The sequence below is a fragment of the Polypterus senegalus genome, chromosome 4 (assembly GCF_016835505.1).
Source record: "Polypterus senegalus isolate Bchr_013 chromosome 4, ASM1683550v1, whole genome shotgun sequence".
Classification (NCBI taxonomy): Eukaryota; Metazoa; Chordata; class Cladistia; order Polypteriformes; family Polypteridae; genus Polypterus; species Polypterus senegalus.
The window spans coordinates 218,928,099-218,944,996 of NC_053157.1; the positions used below are offsets into that span (position 1 = coordinate 218,928,099).

The following is a 16,898-nucleotide window of genomic DNA, read 5'->3' on the forward strand; positions in this document are numbered from 1 at the left end:
GGTTAGGTGCAATGGCGATTCTAAATTGTCCCTGGTGTGTACTTGGTGTGTATGTGCACCCTGCGGTGGGCTGGTGCCTCACTCGGGGTTTGTTTCCTGCCTTGTGGCCTGTGTTGGCTGGGATTGGCTTCAGCAGACCCTCGTGACCCTGTAGTTAGGATATAGCAGGTTGGATAATGGATAGATGGATGTTTAAGAGTACGCTGCTCCAGTGAACAGATAATATAATTATTAATTATTTCTATGGTGTTTTTATTAAAGATAACTGATAACATTCGAGATACAGTTGATTTAATTTCTTTTTCCAAATTAGAAGACATAAAGGTGCAGTGACCGGCTCATCGTCACACAGTGTCAGTACCAGGATTTGAACCACAAGGTTAGAAGTCTGAAGCCTTGACCACTATGTCACACTTCCTGCTAGTAATATTAGTTTTTTATTAAAACAAAAAACAAACTATAAGTACTGTACACATTTTAAAGTATTTACAAAGTACTTGCAATACTTTCAAATAACCAACTACAATATAACTAAGTTCCATTACCTTATGAAATTTTCCAGGCAAAGACAACTAACACAGCTAGTAATATATAAATATTTCAGAATATTATTTCTTTATCCTAAAGGTTTTCTGGATTGGGTCATTTTCTCACATGTTGCCCTTTCTGTAATATGTTGTGATCAGAAGACTCTCTTTCTGTTCTCTGTTTCTTATTTTGTTTCTTTCTCCTTTGTCTGCCAACCCCGTCACTTACAGTTTCTCTCAGCACCAGCAAAATTAAGGACAGCAGCTGCACAGACAAGTCAAGTGAGTTTTTGTACGGCTCTGTGTCACTGTGTGAAAGGAGTGCTGTAGCCCTGCTGACAGTAGTAGTATCCTCCATCTTCAGGCTGCACGTTACTGATGGTCAGCGTGTAATCAAGTCCAGAGCCACTGCCACTGAAGCGACTTGAGATCCCAGACTGCAGAGTGCTAGCATAATAAATCAGCAGTTTTGGAGCTTCTCCTGATTTCTGTTGATACCAGGCCAGGTAGTTTTTACTGTTATACAAAATTGTACTGCTGGTTTTACAATTTAAGCTGACAGTTTCTCCTGGCCGTGCAGAGAGACTTGAGGGAGACTGAGTCATGATGATATCTCCACAGGACCCTGGATAGAAGAGAATAAAAGAGATTAAATAAAGTACAATTAATTTATTTTTAGAAATAAATACAATTACAGTTTTACTCAGTAGAAATCACGTAACAGGTGTAATAATTTTATTTCTTGATTTCACCTTCAAACAACACAAAGAAGGTCACTAAAAACAGAAGTGAGAAATCCATCTCCACTGTGTCTTAGAGACAGGCTTAACTGACTCGATCTCAGTGACTCCACTCTTTATGTCTCAAGCAGCTTTAAGGAGAGGCGTCAGTATGCAAATCCTGAATGGGGAAGAAACAAAGGAAATGAAGTGAGGGTGTGCTCGACAATGAACTGAGACCATACAGAGGTAGCAAAGAAGGGAAGAGCCTTGGTTAGGGAGGAGACCAACAGCCCAATGAGGACTCTAACAGTACTTCAGAAGTCCTCTGCTGAGATGGGAGATACTGTCAGAAGGATGATCATCTCAGCAGGAGTCCATCAATCAAGCATTTATAGCAGAGAGGTGGGACAGAAGCCACTCTTGAGTAAAACGCATCTGACAGCCAATTTCTCTTCTAAGAGCATAAGGAAAAAAAAATGCTGGTCTGATGAGACAAAAATGAAACTGTTTGTGCAGAACTCCAAGCACTACGTCTGGCAAAGACCTGTCAATGCTCATCTGTTGTCTAATAACATATCTATGGTGAATGATGGTCGTGGCAGCAGCATTCTATGTGGTGCTTTTCAGCAGCAGGCACAGGGAGACTGTTTAGAATTGACTGAAAGATGAATGCAGCCAAATACAACAACAACAACAAAAACATTTATTTATATAGCACATTTTCATACAAAAAAAATGTAGCTCAAAGTGCTTTACAAAATGAAGAATAGAAAAATAGAAGACACAATAAAAAATAAACATAAGTCAACATTAATTAACATAGAATAAGTAAGGTCCGATGGCCAGGGTGGACAAAAAAAATCTCCAGAGGCTGGAGAAAAAAAATAAAATCTGCAGGGATTCCAGACCACGAGACCGCCCAGTCCCCTCTTGGCAATCTACCTAACATAAGTCAAACAGTCCTCTTTGTATTTAGGCTTCTCATGGAAGGACCTGATGATGATGGTCACGTAGACTTCTGGCTTTCAGTCCATCAATGTTGGTGCATCATGAAGCTTTGAGTAGGTGGTGGTGGCGCAGGCCGCCACCACAAAGAAACCGGAAAAAGAAACAGAAGAGAGTGTTGGGGTCAGTACGGATTTTAGAGCCACTGTGAATAGTTATTATGAAGAATTGAACATACAGAGTATCAGTATTAAGTTAAAGTGAAGTTATAAAAGGCCATGTTAAAGTAATGTGTTTTCAGCAGTGTTTTAAAGTGCTCTACTGTATTTGCCTGGCGAATTCCTATTGGCAGGCTATTCCAGATTTTGGGTGCATAACAGCAGAATGCCACCTCACCACTTCTTTTAAGTTTAGCTTTTGGAATTCTAAGGAGACGCTCATTTGAGGATCTAAGGCATTCCGATATATAAGATGGAGTGAGTTTATTTAAGGCTTTATAAACCATAAGCAGTATTTTAAAGTCAATCCTGAATGACACAGGCAACCAGTGTAGTGACATTAAAACTGGAGTAATGTGTTCAGATTTTCTTTTCCCAGTTAGGATTCTAGCAGCTGCATTCTGCACTCGTTGCAAGTGATTTATGTCTTTTGGGTAGTCCTGAGAGGAGTGCGTTACAGTAATCTAGTCGACTGAAAACAAAAGCGTGAATTAATTTCTCAGCATCTTTCAATGATATAAGAGGTCTAACTTTAGCTATGTTTCTTAAGTGAAAAATGCTGTCCTAGTGATCTGATGAATATGCGATTTAAAATTCAGATTACAGTCAACAGTTACCCCTAAGTTTTTTACTTCCGTCTTAACTTTTAATCCTAGTGCATCAAGTTTATTTCTAATAACCTCATTATATCCATTATTGCCAATTACTAAAATTTCAGTTTTCTCTATTTAGTTTGAGAAAATTACTATTCATCCATTCAGAAATACCAGTAAGACATTGTGTTAGTGTATCAAAGAGTCGGAGTCATCAGGTGCTATAGATAAGTACAGCTGTGTGTCATCAGCATAGCTGTGGTAGCTCACGTTGTAACCTGAGATAATCTGACCTAACGGAAGCATGTAGATTGAGAAGAGCAGCGGACCCAGGATAGAGCCTTGTGGAACACCATATCGGATATCATGTGTCTTTGAGTTGTAATTACCACAACTCACAAAGAATTTTCTACCTGCCAGGTAGGAATTAAACCAATTTAAGACACTGCCAGAGAGGCCCACCCATTGACTAAGGCGATTTCTAAGAATATTGTGATCAATGGTGTCAAATGCGGCACTCAGATCTAAGAGGATGAGAACAGATAAATGGCCTCTGTCTGCATTTACCCGCAAGTCATTTACTACTTTAACGAGTGCAGTTTCTGTGCTGTGATTTGTTCTGAAGCCTGACTGAAATTTATCAAGAATAGCATGTTTATTGAGGTGATCATTTAACTGCATAATGACTGCCTTCTCTGAATTTTACTTAAGAAGGGCAGGTTAGAGATGGGTCTAAAATTTTCAAAGGCAGAGGGGTCAAGATTATTTTTCTTGAGCAGGGGTTTAACTACAGCAGTCTTAAGACAGTCTGGGAAGACCCCTGTATCTAATGACGAATTAACTATGTCAAGAACATTATCAATTAGCACGTCTGATATTTCTTTGAAAAACCTTGTTGGTATCGGGTCAAGGACGCAGGTGGAGGGTTTCAGTTGAGAGATTATATTATGTAATTCAGGTAAATCTATCTTGGTAAAAGCATTTAATTTGTTTATAATGGAGTACCGGGGCTTTGGAGGTTCTGCAGTGTTGGGGAGATATACTATGTTATCTCTAATATCATTAATTTTTTGATTGAAAAATACAGCAATGTTCTCACAGGTTTCACTGGAAGTATTCTGGTGGAATTCCTTTGTGTTACCTGGGTTTAAATACAGACAAGTTCTTGAGGAAAACCTGCACCAGAGTGCACTGAGCCTCAGACTGGAGCAATTGTTTCAGCATAATGATCCAAAGCATACAGTCAAGACAATACTGAAGTAGCTTTGGGACAAGTTTTTGTCTGTCATTGAGTGTCCCAACCAAAGCCCAGACTTAAACTCCATGGAACATCTGTGGAGGGACCCAAAGGTGGCAGCTTACGAATGATTTACCCATCCAATACGATGGAGCTTGAGAGGATCTGCTTGGAAGAATGGGATAAAGTGCTCAATTGCAGGTGTGCAAAGCTAATACAGTCTTACCTCAAGAACATTAGAAGCTTGAACTGCTTCCAAAGGAGCTTCTATAAGGTAAGAAATTAAAGGTAGGAATATTCATATGAATAAGAGGTTTCAGTTATTTGAGTTTTAATAAATCTTCAAATCTTTTTGAAAATGTTCTTTCACTTTGTCATGATAGTTATTGATTTTGAATTGATGGTCAAAAATTTGAAATTAATCCACTGAAAATTAAACCTTCAACACAATAATATGTTTATAGGTGAATTCCACCACAGAAGCAAAGCAGGAAGCAGTGAACAAGACAGGTCGGCCCACTCAACCACAATCTCTCCTGAGACCTATTTAGTGTCACCGTTCAAATAACATGCACGTCTTTGAGGATATGGGATAAAAGTTGTTGTACTTAGCAGAAAACAACCCTCACAGCCAAAGATTTGACCCCAGGAAGATGCATCCATTAAACAGAATAAGATGGTGACTGCATAACCCTGCCATGCCATGTTTTATGATTTGGAGGATGTGATTTTTCACAAATGCACTTTTGTGTTTACTGCCACTTCACTTGTTCTTATCTTGTTCTAAACCAATTCTAGATTAGATGGCACTTTGCATTCATTGCTACTGGGACTGGCACTACCTTCCATCCAGAATTGGCTCCTGCTTTGCCCACAGTGCTGATTCAAAATATATAGTGACACTATAATGGAGTACATTGGAGCAGCTGCTGTTCTATCCTGAACCAGTTCTGCAATAATTGACATATTGATTTTTTTTCAGGTTAAATCCTTGAGCATGATAAGCAGATTAGAAAATAAGTGGATTGGGATTTTTGTCTTAATCATATTTGCTGCTTACTCTGCTGCAAATGGCAGGACACAATATGAGAGAGTACACATCTCCATCATTAATTAATTTTCACCTAGCAACCTATAGAAAGCTTACTTTTTTAATTGTGTGTTCCAGCTGCTGATCTACTTTCCCTTCCTTACAGTCTGCCAATGTTTTCAACGTCATTGCACTTTTCACTTTCCTTTCATTCAGTTTCCTACTTCTAGTCTCCATTCCTCTAATATTACAGATTCTGGGCTGTGCCAAATAATTTTCATTTTGATTATTCCTTCTACTTGTCTGCCATCTAGTCCCAGTTTGTACTTAAAGGGTTTCCTGTGCTGCCTCCTAGTGGCCCAAAGCAAATAATGTCCAGAGTAGGGTTTCTGAGAAAAGTGCAAGGTAACCCCAAGGAGTGCAGTGACTATGGACATCTGTTTCTGATGATAAACACTGCAGCCATTCTGTATTATTTGATGCCACCTAGTGGTCAGGTTGGCATATATCAAATTATAGTGTTAATGTGAGAATAATACATTTCAAATTTTATTTTAAAGTAACTGAGTGTTTTAATGGCAAGAAAACACATAAAAAAAGGGATTTTTAAAACACATACACATACTAGATATATTTCTCTTTTCCTGAAGACTTTTTCCATCACAGTAATTATTGTTGCCTTTTCCAGAGATTTGGAAATAGGACATTCTAAAGGAATTTATTTATTTATTTAAATTTTATTGATTTTATTGTAATAATTTCATATAATAGATCCATTTTTTCAAAAATAGGATTGAAAACAAATCAACCCCCACCCCTGAGAAAGAGATCATGGCCAACAGAGTAAAACTTAAAGCTAGTAAAAATAAGTAAATTGATGATATTAATAAGCGGATAAAGATAAATGAAGAAGAAGAAGAAGTGGGAAGAGAATCTTCTTCCTCAGTGCTTTAAGAGCTTAATCTAAAATGTTATTGATTGGATCCTGCCAGGTTTTGAAAAAGTTCTGTACAGATCCTTTAAGTTCGATTTGATTTTTTCCTATTTCAAATAATATAAAACATCAGTTACCCACTGAGTTAAAAGAAGAGAGTTAGGATTCTTTCAGTTTAGCAAAATAAGTCTACGTGCCAATAGTGTAGTAAAGGCATTCACAGTTTGTTTTTACTTCTACACTTTAAGCCCATCTGGGAGTCCGCCAGACACAACTGATAGTGGATTAGGAGGGATTGTGACACCAAGGCTGTCTGAAAGGCATTTAAACATTTTGGTCCAGAATGATGTAAATTTGGTGCAGGCCCAAAACATGTGACCCAGTGAGGCTGGGACTTGATTGTAGCGTTCGCAGGTTGGATCTTGCCCTGGAAATATTTTGGATAATTTTAAGTGAGGCAGATGTGCTCGATATACAGTATAATTTTGAGTTGAATATTTGTACGCTTTTCACATATGGAGCTCGAGTGAATTCTCTGCATTGCTACCTTCCACTCCTTTTCTGATATGTTGAGTAAGAGATCCTTTTCCCATTGTCCTCATGGATCTTTGAAAGAGAGGAACTGTAAAATGGTTTTATATATAGTATGGCAGAAATGTTGTCTGATACCTCGAAACTGAGCAATATTTTTCCAGCATAGAGTAAGGTGGGAGATGAGGAAAATTGGAAAGGTTCTGTTTAAAAAAGTTTCTAATTTGAAGATAGTGAAAGAAATGTGTTGCTGGAAAGGTAAATTTAGAATGTAATTGTTCATAGGATGCAAAGATGTTGTCTATGTACAGATCTCTAAGTGATTTAATACCAAATGTTTGCCAGATATTAAAAAATGCATATGTTTGTGAGGGTTGAAAAAGGTGATTCTCATGCAGAGGTGCCACAGATAAAAGATTCTCCATCTTAAAATGCTTCCTACATTGGTTCCACATTCTGAGTTAGTGAAGTATCATTTTAAGGATAGGTCAAAGTTGTCTTATCTTAAGTTAAGACTACAAAATGATAACAAAAGTTCAGAAGCAATGTCTCCATGACCAAACAGTTAACTTTGTGAGATGGAATGTTAAAGGCCTGAATCATTAAATAAAGAGAAAGAAAGTTTTCTCTCACTAACAGATTTTAATGGCAAAATAGTATTTTTACAAGAGACTCACTTATTAAGCAAGGATCAGATTTGGCTGCACATAGACTGGACTGTCCAAATGTTCCATTCCAGCTTTACAAAGAAAACTAGAGGTGTGGGAATTGTTATACATAGAACAAGTCTCATTTGTAATATTAGATGTAGTATCTGATTCTGAAGGGAGATATGTGATTGTCATTAATAATAAATTTTGATAAACATTTATGCGCCCAATGTGGATGATAGGGACTTCATCCAAAATGTATTTGCATCCATTCCTAATGTGAACACTCATAAAATTATAATGGCTGGGGACTTAAATTGTTTTTTAAATCCAGACCTAGAAAGGTGTGCTGCCGCAAGGGCGAGGACATCTAACACTGCAAAATCAATTACATAATTTGTAACTGTCCACATCTTATCAGACCCCTGGAGATTTCAAAATCCAAACTCAAGAGCATATTCCTTCTACTCACCAGTGCATCACTAAAGAATTGATTATTTCTTTGTACATAATAATTTCTTGACTATGATTAAATCTTATAAGTACGACTCTATTGTTATTTGGGCCAAATCCAACCTGTGAAAATTGCAATCAAGTTCCAGCCTCACTGGGTCACATGTTTTGGGCCTGCACCAAATTAACATCATTCTGGACCAAAATATTTAAATGCCTTTCAGACAGCCTTGGTGTCACAATCCCTCCTAATCCTTTAGTAAGTTGTTTTTGCTGTGCTTCCATAAGGGCTTAAAGTGGAGAAGGACAGACAAACTGTAATTACCTTTACTTACATAGACTTATCTTGTTCAACTGGAAAAATCCTAACCCTCCTATTTTAAGACAGTGGGTAACTGACGTTATATACTATTTGAAAAAGGAAAAAATCTAATCGTCACTTAGAGGACCTGCTTAAAATGTTTTTGTAAACCTGGCAGGATCTAATTGATAACATTTTAGAATAAGCATTTATATTGGGAGAAGGACTCCTTCCCCTCTTTACTACTCTAAAAAGTTTTACTCTGGCTGTTAACCTTTCATTCTTTCTCAGAGGTGGGAGTAGAATTGAATTTAGTTTCCTTAAGTTTGACCTGGCAGGATCTAATCAATAACATTTTAGAATAAGCATTTTAATTCTCTTATTCCTTTTGTTTTTATTTTTATTCATTTGTTAAATTATCTATTTTCTTATTTTTACTAGTTTAAAGTTTTACTATGCTGGCTTAACACTCTTTCTCATGCATGGTGGTTGATTTGTTATTGTTAAACTTGACTTGCTTGTATGGAATGTTGATTTAAATAAAATTAATAAAATGCAAAAAAAAAAATTGTGATTAAAAAACCAAAACTGGTTAATGTGGGAATCAAAATCTCTGTATCTATGTTGCTTCATTTCCAGGTACTTTCACTTCAAAGATGGAGTTTTTTCCACAGGTGAGGCCCAATAGAACAATAGGCTCAGTGACCCATTGTGTCTGTGGAACAACCAGGAGGTTAGAGGACCCTGAGCACAAAGAACTAACAAATGAAAAAATGGTAATTAAATCTTGAAGATACCAGCAATACATCTGTAAATTAAAAGTAGTTATTAAAATGGATCATCTCTTTAATAGGTAACCAGTGCAAGGATAGGAGGAGACTTTCTCCAAAATGTCCTTATGCAAGCAGAGATCAGCTGTAGTAACACCAATGAAAGGGTGCAAACCAATTCACAGTCAATGGGTAGAAACTCTTACCTGGTTTGATTATTATCATGACAACCTTTACTATTCATGTACTTTATATGTCTGTTACATTCTCAAACAGTCAATGATGTGGTAAAGAAAAGACACAGCTTAGATAGGTGACATAGAACTACTTATTTTTATTGTACAATATGTAAATATTTCTTTGTCTTCTCTCTGCTTCTAAGAATGTAAATGCACAGTGATGTGTGAATGTGTTTGGCATATTATCAGTTTGCTGTGTTTTACATCCAAGCTCTTTCCAGTGTGTTATAAATTACTTGTATATCATTTTTATATATTTATTTTCAAATGTATAATGATTATTACTGCTTCATGGTAAACTTCATTCTTTTTTCTGAGTATAATTTGCTCCCATTTTTAAAAACATGTTGCTCTGTGTTGTTCAGATCATAGGAGCTGTGAAAACAAATTATATTGCCTGTATTTATGTAAATACATTATCACAATAGCTTGGTATCTTTACATGTGATTTTATTTGTTGTATTTATACTGATTTATTTGTATATTCATTTCTAATTCCTTTTGTTTTTATTTAATGTTCTAAGACCCCATTTGCAAGGTTTATTATGCCTGGGTCTCTTTAAAGTAAATGATGAGGTGTGATAAGAGGTCCGTGGCGAAGTCTGATTTTAATAAATAATGGGATGTCCCACAGCGTGCAGACTCCAGGCGGGTGTAGGTAGAAGACAGACGAGACAGACAGAGAGAGAGACACAGAAGTTTTAAAGCTGTATAACACACTGGTGAGGCTTCATCTGGAGTACTGTGTGCAGTTTTGTTCTCCAGGCTACAAAAAGGACATAGCAGTGCTAGAAAAGATCCAGAGAAGAGCGACTAGGCTGATTCCAGAGCCACAGGGGATGAATTATAAAGAAACATTAAAAGAGCTGAGCCTTTTCAGTTTAAATTTAAAGATTAAGAGATGATTGAAGTGTTTAAAAGTATCAAGGAAATTAGTCCAGTGGATTGAGATTGTTACTTTAAAATGAACTTGGAATCACAGTTGGAAACTTGTTAAGGCTAAATTTCACTGAAAAAATAAGATTTTTTTCACACAGAGAACCATAGACACTTGTAATAAGCTACCCAGTAGTGTGGTCAACAGTAGGACTTTCAGGGAATTTCAAAATTAGACTTGATGTTTTTTTAGAAGAATCAAGTGGATAGGACTGGCGAGCTTTATTGAGCGCAATGGCGTGTTCTTGTCTGGATTGTTCTGATGTTCTAATAACACATCTTTTTACTGCTTTTTAAAGTTCTACTTTATCTTGGCACAAATCAACTGTTTTATGAAAGAAGTCTTTAAGGACGATGTCTGAAGTTGTGTGGAGTTGTTACAGTTGTTGCTCTGGGTTCAAGTCTAGGATTCTTCTTGCGTTGGAGTGCACTCTTTCTCTTTGTGATGTCTTCCTTTGTTCTTGGTGTGCCATACTTTTCTCAGTTCAGCTATTTTCTGTGTCCACTGCAATTTCATAGGGAAAATAATTACTCTTTCTGGCACATGAGTTTAGATGCTGAAGTGCCCTTCTTGAAGCAATGGTCATTGGCTTGACAGAATGGAGCTCAGCTTTCAGGTCCACAAAAAGAAGAGATTGTCAGTTTACAGCCCCCGAAAGAGAGAGCAGCTCATCAGCTTTTCAGAGAGTGTAAGCAGCCATTTGAGAGAGTGTCCATTAGAGATGAATGCAGCTAGTCTTGAAAGGAAGGTGTAAACTTTGGGGATTGGATTAATGTCCCTTCCAGTTACAGATGTAGTGTCTGCTTATAGGCTTGTTATTTTGAACGTTCACTGTTAACACATCCTTGAGGTGTATCTCATTGTTTAAACTTGGGTGCCTAACTGCTGCCTCCACGTCTCAAGGAGTCCGACGTCAGATATGTCAGTTCCTCTCTGATTTACATCTTTATTATCAGATGAAGTACAGACTGATACTGATATGGCAAGAGCTGCAGTTTATTTGTTTATTGTGAAATGTGGTTTGGAGAAGGTGAAGCTTGATTTCTGCCCCACTGTTAAATTTGCTAAAATCAGCCACTGCTCTACTGCATCTTCTCTTTTCTGTCATTCAGGTTCAGCACAACAAGCAGTTTCTGCTCTTTCTCTTTCTGTTTGGTCAACACATCTTCTCCTCTGTTTACTGTTCTAATCACTCTTTTGTTATGCAGTGACTTTTCACATTTGTTTCTCCTTATCTAATGTAAGTGGTACCAGAAATCATCTGATGCTGGTCTTCTCGCTCATCCGTGTCAGTCACTTGAGATTCTAATGCACTGTAACCCTCCCTCCAGGTTTGACAACAGCACACTGTCATGCTAAAGTTAATTTGACTATGGAAACATGACTTCTTTTCAATTTTTTTAATGTATTTTTTATTATTTTTTTTATTTATTATTTATTTATTAGTTATTATTTATTTGATTTTTATTTTTTATCTTTATATTTTCTTGGTATGTTTCTATAAGTATTTGAGTTATTTCTTTATAATTGAAGCAATCGTAATCCTATCTTACTACTTTAGGGCAAAGCTGTTTTTGTTACTATGTCTGGGTTGCCTTTTTTTTTTTTTTACTTATTTAGTGTGCTTTAGTTCCCCACTGTTCTCCCCCCAAGCAGTTCTGTTATAGGCAGTGCTGCCCCTCGCCAAACCAGGGCCCTAGGCAGAATCTTCTTGGGTCCACCGGCCCACCCACCCTGCCACTCCCTGAATCCATTACATGAATATTTAATTTGAGCAACAAAAACATAAATAAATAATGAATAAACAAAGAAAGCACACATCACAAACTTAACTCTAACTTTTAACATCAAATATGAATACTTTTATCAAGATTAGGGAATCCAATCGATAAACGGTAGCCCGGGATTCCCGGACATTTTTCATTCAGGGCGAAATGCGTGTCGCATACTCTTTGCATTATTTGACAGTAAAACTATTTCAACCATATATATATATATATATATATATATATATATATGCACTGAGTATACTTTATAGAAAAATATATGTTGTCATACCTTATGAACTGAATAACCTTTACGGCACAATAACAATTCAATACATTTATGGTCACTACAGTATTTGGATTTAATAATCTTCATGTGGGAAAAGGCTGACTCACATAAATAAGTAGAGCCGAATAATGCAGTCAAGGAGCTTTTGAATTCAGCTGAGTGAAAAATGACGGCTGTCTGATTACTGCGATTTTAGTTCCCTCTCTTTTTCTCTTTCTCAGATCGCTTTTCGGGAGGAAGTCAGTTTCAGTAGTTTTTATGAACAGTTCAAAGTGCCTTTCCACATTTTCCTTCTTTGGAATAGCAATGATAGATTGAAAGATCAGACAAACGCACTTCGATTGTGACATTGTGAGAAAAAAAAATACTCTTCTAATTACACATAAAGCCCATACTCTCCCCAAACAATCTTTTTAAAATCCCTTCTTTAGTCGATATAAATTGGAAGGCTAACTAGATCACAGACGGAGTTTTGCAGTAGCTCGCACGTTTGATCGTGCGTGTGGTTTGACCAGTGTCTTAGAAGAAAGGAGATCTCAGACTGGCTGCCCTGTATGTCAATCAAGTGGCAAATGCCTTAGGGAGAATATATGATAGACTAACGTTTAAAAAAATTTTGCAACGCAATCTACCTGCACAACCTTTGAGATCTACCGGTCGATCGCGATCGACGCATTGGGCACTCCTGAACTAGATACATGTACTTATATGACAGCATGAACTGCTTGTAGATAAGGTTAGTCTTTTATTGGTGTCAACATACTTCAGTAGTTTTATTAAAAATAAGTGTCGGTCGTTCTAAAACTGTTCACATGTGAGATGCCCGTGCACTGTGTCATCCCGGGAAGCCCGGGATTCCTGGGAATGACATGCGGGATTCCCAAATTCTCGGGAATGAATAAACCCGTCAGGGAATGGATTCCCTAATCAAGATAATCAAAACTTGAAAGTGAATGTTTTGTGGTTTCCTCAGTCTTTTTGTTGCCTATCACAACAACACACGTCTACATTTTTCGAAGCCAAAGTCATCTATTAGATCATCACACGACAGCTTCTATTCAAGGTCTGAGTTGATGCTGATGATTTCCAAGAAGCTTAAATGTTCATGTGCCCTGCATAGCCTCAAGTATGTCTTACTGAGCTGAAGTTTTGAAATTAACCAACTGTTGAGGTTCATCTGAAGTAATTGTTCTTTTTGGATGTCCAAGTTGTTGTGTGGTACTCTCCCACAATTCAGCCAATAACTAACTAGTAAGCCAGAGATGTTCTTGTGTGTTGGTGAAATTTACAAACTAGTTACAATTAATTAATTAATTAATTAATGAATTTACAAACTTATTTTAAAATAATAGTCTCGATCCACTGTACTAATTCCGTTCATAATTTTAAACACTTCAATCATGTCAGCTCTAAATCTTCTTTTGTTTAAACTGTATAGGCTCAGCTGTTTTAATCTTTCCTCATAATTAAACCCCTGTAACCCTGGAGTCAGCCTAGTCGCTCTTCTCTAGACCTTTTCTAGCACTGCTATGTCCTTTTTGTAGCCTGGAGACCAAAACTGTACACACTACTCAAGATGAGGCCTCACCAGTGTGATATAAAGGTTGAGCAGAACCTCCTTGGACTTGTACTCCACACATCAGGACGCTATATAACCTAACAATCTGTTAGCCTTCTTAATGGCTTCTGAACACTGTTGGGAAGTCGATAGCTTAGAATCCACTATGACTCCTAAATCCCTCTCATAAGGTGTACTCTCGATTTTCTGACCACCCATTGTGTATTTAAACCTAACATTTTTACTTCCTTTGTGTCACACTTTACATTTATTGACATTAAATTTCATCTGCCACAAATCTGTCCAAGCCTGTATGCTACTCAAGTCCTTGTGTAATGATTTAACAAATTCCAAATTATCTGCAAATCCACCTATCTTGGTATCATCTGCAAACTTAACCCACATGTTATTTATATTCCTATCTAAATCATTATTATATATTAAAAATAGCAGCGGCCCTAGCACTGACCCGTGATGGACACCACTCTTAACATCGGCCAGTTCTGATTTGGTTCCTCACACCATCACCATCTGCTTCCTGTGTCTGAGCCAATTCTGCACCCATCTACAAACATCACCCTGAACTCCCACTTCTTTAAATTTTATGCCCAACCTCTCATGTGGCACCTTATCAAATGCTTTCTGAAAGTCCAGATAAATAATATCATAAGCTCCACTTTGATCGTATCCTTTTGTTGCCTCCTCATAGAATTCCAGCATGTTAGTAAAACACGACCTCCCTCTTCTGAACCCATGCTGACTGTTCAGAATAATTCCTGTCCTTGCCAGATGTTGCTCAATGTTATTCTTAATAATTCCTTCCATTAATTTTCCTGTGATGCATGTTAAGCTTACTGGCCTATAGTTGCTTGGCTCTGCCCTGTCACTCTTTTTATATAATGAGATGATATTTGCCATTTTCCAGTCCTTCAGAATCTCTCCAGTGTGCAGTGACTACCTATAAATATTTGTCAGCGTATGTGCCGATACTCTACAAAAGACTCCATTCTGTCACCACTTTCTTACATGTCTGTGATTTTTGCTGATTTAGGCTATCAATAATACTCTAATGACACAGTGACATTAATGTTATTTTAATTTGAAATAAAAACACAAAAGTGATGTATTATAACATGACTCTTCCACTCTGATTACTTTTTAATATACAGAGTACAGCATGACAGGTGCCCAGTATTGAACCTTTGCACATTGTATATTCTGGTTCAGACAAAGCAAAACGCCTTGGCAATCAATGCAACAAGTGACAAATTCAAAAAATATAGGAATAATTATCTTTGAAATAGATTCTATTACAACAACAATTGCATTTTTGTCAATATTTAAAAAGCTGTATCATTGTGAGATACGTCAATTCTTTTCAAAACAATGAACTTTTGTGAATTTGAAAAAACAAATTAGCAGAAATAGTTGTGGACAATTTAAAAAATAACCTTGCATCTTTTTATTACCTAACGTTTAAATACAGAAAGCAGAAATTGATCTAATACAGGAATGTTTAATGCATGAACAAATGTGTATAGGATTATTAAGAGTATGCTGCTCCAGTGACCTGATAATATTATTATTACTTATTTCTATGGTGTTTTTATTAAAGGCAACTGATAACATTTGAGGTACAGTTGGTTTAATTTCTTTTTCCAAATTAGAAGACATAAAGGTGCAGTGACCGGCTCATCGTCACACAGTGTCAGTACCAGGATTTGAACCACAAGGTTAGAAGTCCGAAGCCTTGACCACTATGCCACACTTCCTGCTAGTAATATTAGCTTTTTATTTAAAAAAAATAAAATACAAATACTGTGCACAGAAAAGTATTTACTTAGTTACAAAGTACTTTCAATATATTCAAATAACCAACAACAATATAACTAAGTTCCATTGCCTTATGAAATTTTCCAGGTAAAGCCAACTAACACAGCTAGTAATACAGAAATATTTCAGAATATTATTTCTTTACCCTAAAGGTTTTCTGGATTGGGTCATTTTCTCATGTGTTGCCCTTTCTGTAACATGTTGTGATCAGAAGACTCTCTTTCTGTTCTCTGTTTCTCTTTCTTTTTCTTTTGTGTGCCAACCCTATGACTTCACTCTTATCACCAGTAAAATTGAGAACAGCAGCTGCACAGACAAGTCAAGGTAGTTTTTGTACGGCTCTGTGTCACTGTGTGAGAGGCCAGTCATAGCTCTGCTGACAGTAGTAATGTCCTCCATCTTCAGGCTGTACGTTACTGATGGTCAGCATATAATCAAGTCCTGAGCCACTGCCACTAAAGCGACTTGAGATCCCAGTCTGCAGAGTGCTTGCAAAATAAATCAGGAGTTTTGGAGCTTCTCCTGCTTTCTGCTGATACCAGGCCAGGTAGTTATAGCTGCTACTGGTAATGGAGCTGCTGGCTTTACAATTTAATCTGACAGTTTCTCCTGGCCGTGCAGAGAGACTTGAGGGAGACTGAGTCATGATGATATCTCCACAGGACCCTGGACAGAAGAGAATACAAGAGATTAAATAAAGTACAATTAGTTAATTTTTTTAGACAAAAATACAATTACAGTTTAACTCAGTAGAATTCACATTACAGGTATGATAATTTATTTATTTCTAGACCTCACCTTCAAACATCACAAACAAGGTCATCAAAAATAGAAGTGAGAAATCCATCTCCACTGTGTCTTAGAGACAGGCTTAACTGACTCGATCTCAGTGACTCCACTCTTTATGTCTCAAGCAGCTTTAAGGAGAGACGTCAGTATGCAAATCCTGAATGGGGAAGAAACAAAGGAAATGAAGTGAGGGTGTGCTCGACAATGAACTGAGACCAAACTGAGTACCCGAGAAGGGAAGAGCCTTGGTTAGGGAGGTGACAAAGAGCCCAATGATGACTCTAACCGTGCTTCAGAAGTCCTCTACTGAGATGGGAGAAACTGTCAGAAGGATGATCATCTCAGCAGGAGTCCATCAATCAAGCATTTATAGTAGAGAGGCTGGACAGAAGACATTCCTGTGTAAAACGCATCTGACAATCCCTTTCTATTCTAAGAGCAAAAGGAAAAACATTTTTCGATCTGATGAGACAACAATGAAACTTTTTGGGCAGAACACCAAGCATTACATCTGGCAAAGACCTGGCAAAGCTCATCCATTGTCTAATAACATCTCTATGATGAATGATGATGGGA

At 37.1% G+C, this 16,898-nt stretch overlaps 2 gene segments (V, D, J or C); both read right to left on the reverse strand.

The window, feature by feature from the left end:
• Positions 1–129: 129 nt before the first annotated feature.
• Positions 130–1,390, reverse strand: LOC120527999. The segment is given in 2 exon segments: positions 130–1,152; positions 1,280–1,390. Coding segments are annotated over 2 exon segments (369 nt in total).
• A 13,503-nt stretch (positions 1,391–14,893) lies between these two features.
• Positions 14,894–16,413, reverse strand: LOC120528000. The segment is given in 2 exon segments: positions 14,894–16,199; positions 16,332–16,413. Coding segments are annotated over 2 exon segments (369 nt in total).
• Positions 16,414–16,898: the final 485 nt, after the last annotated feature.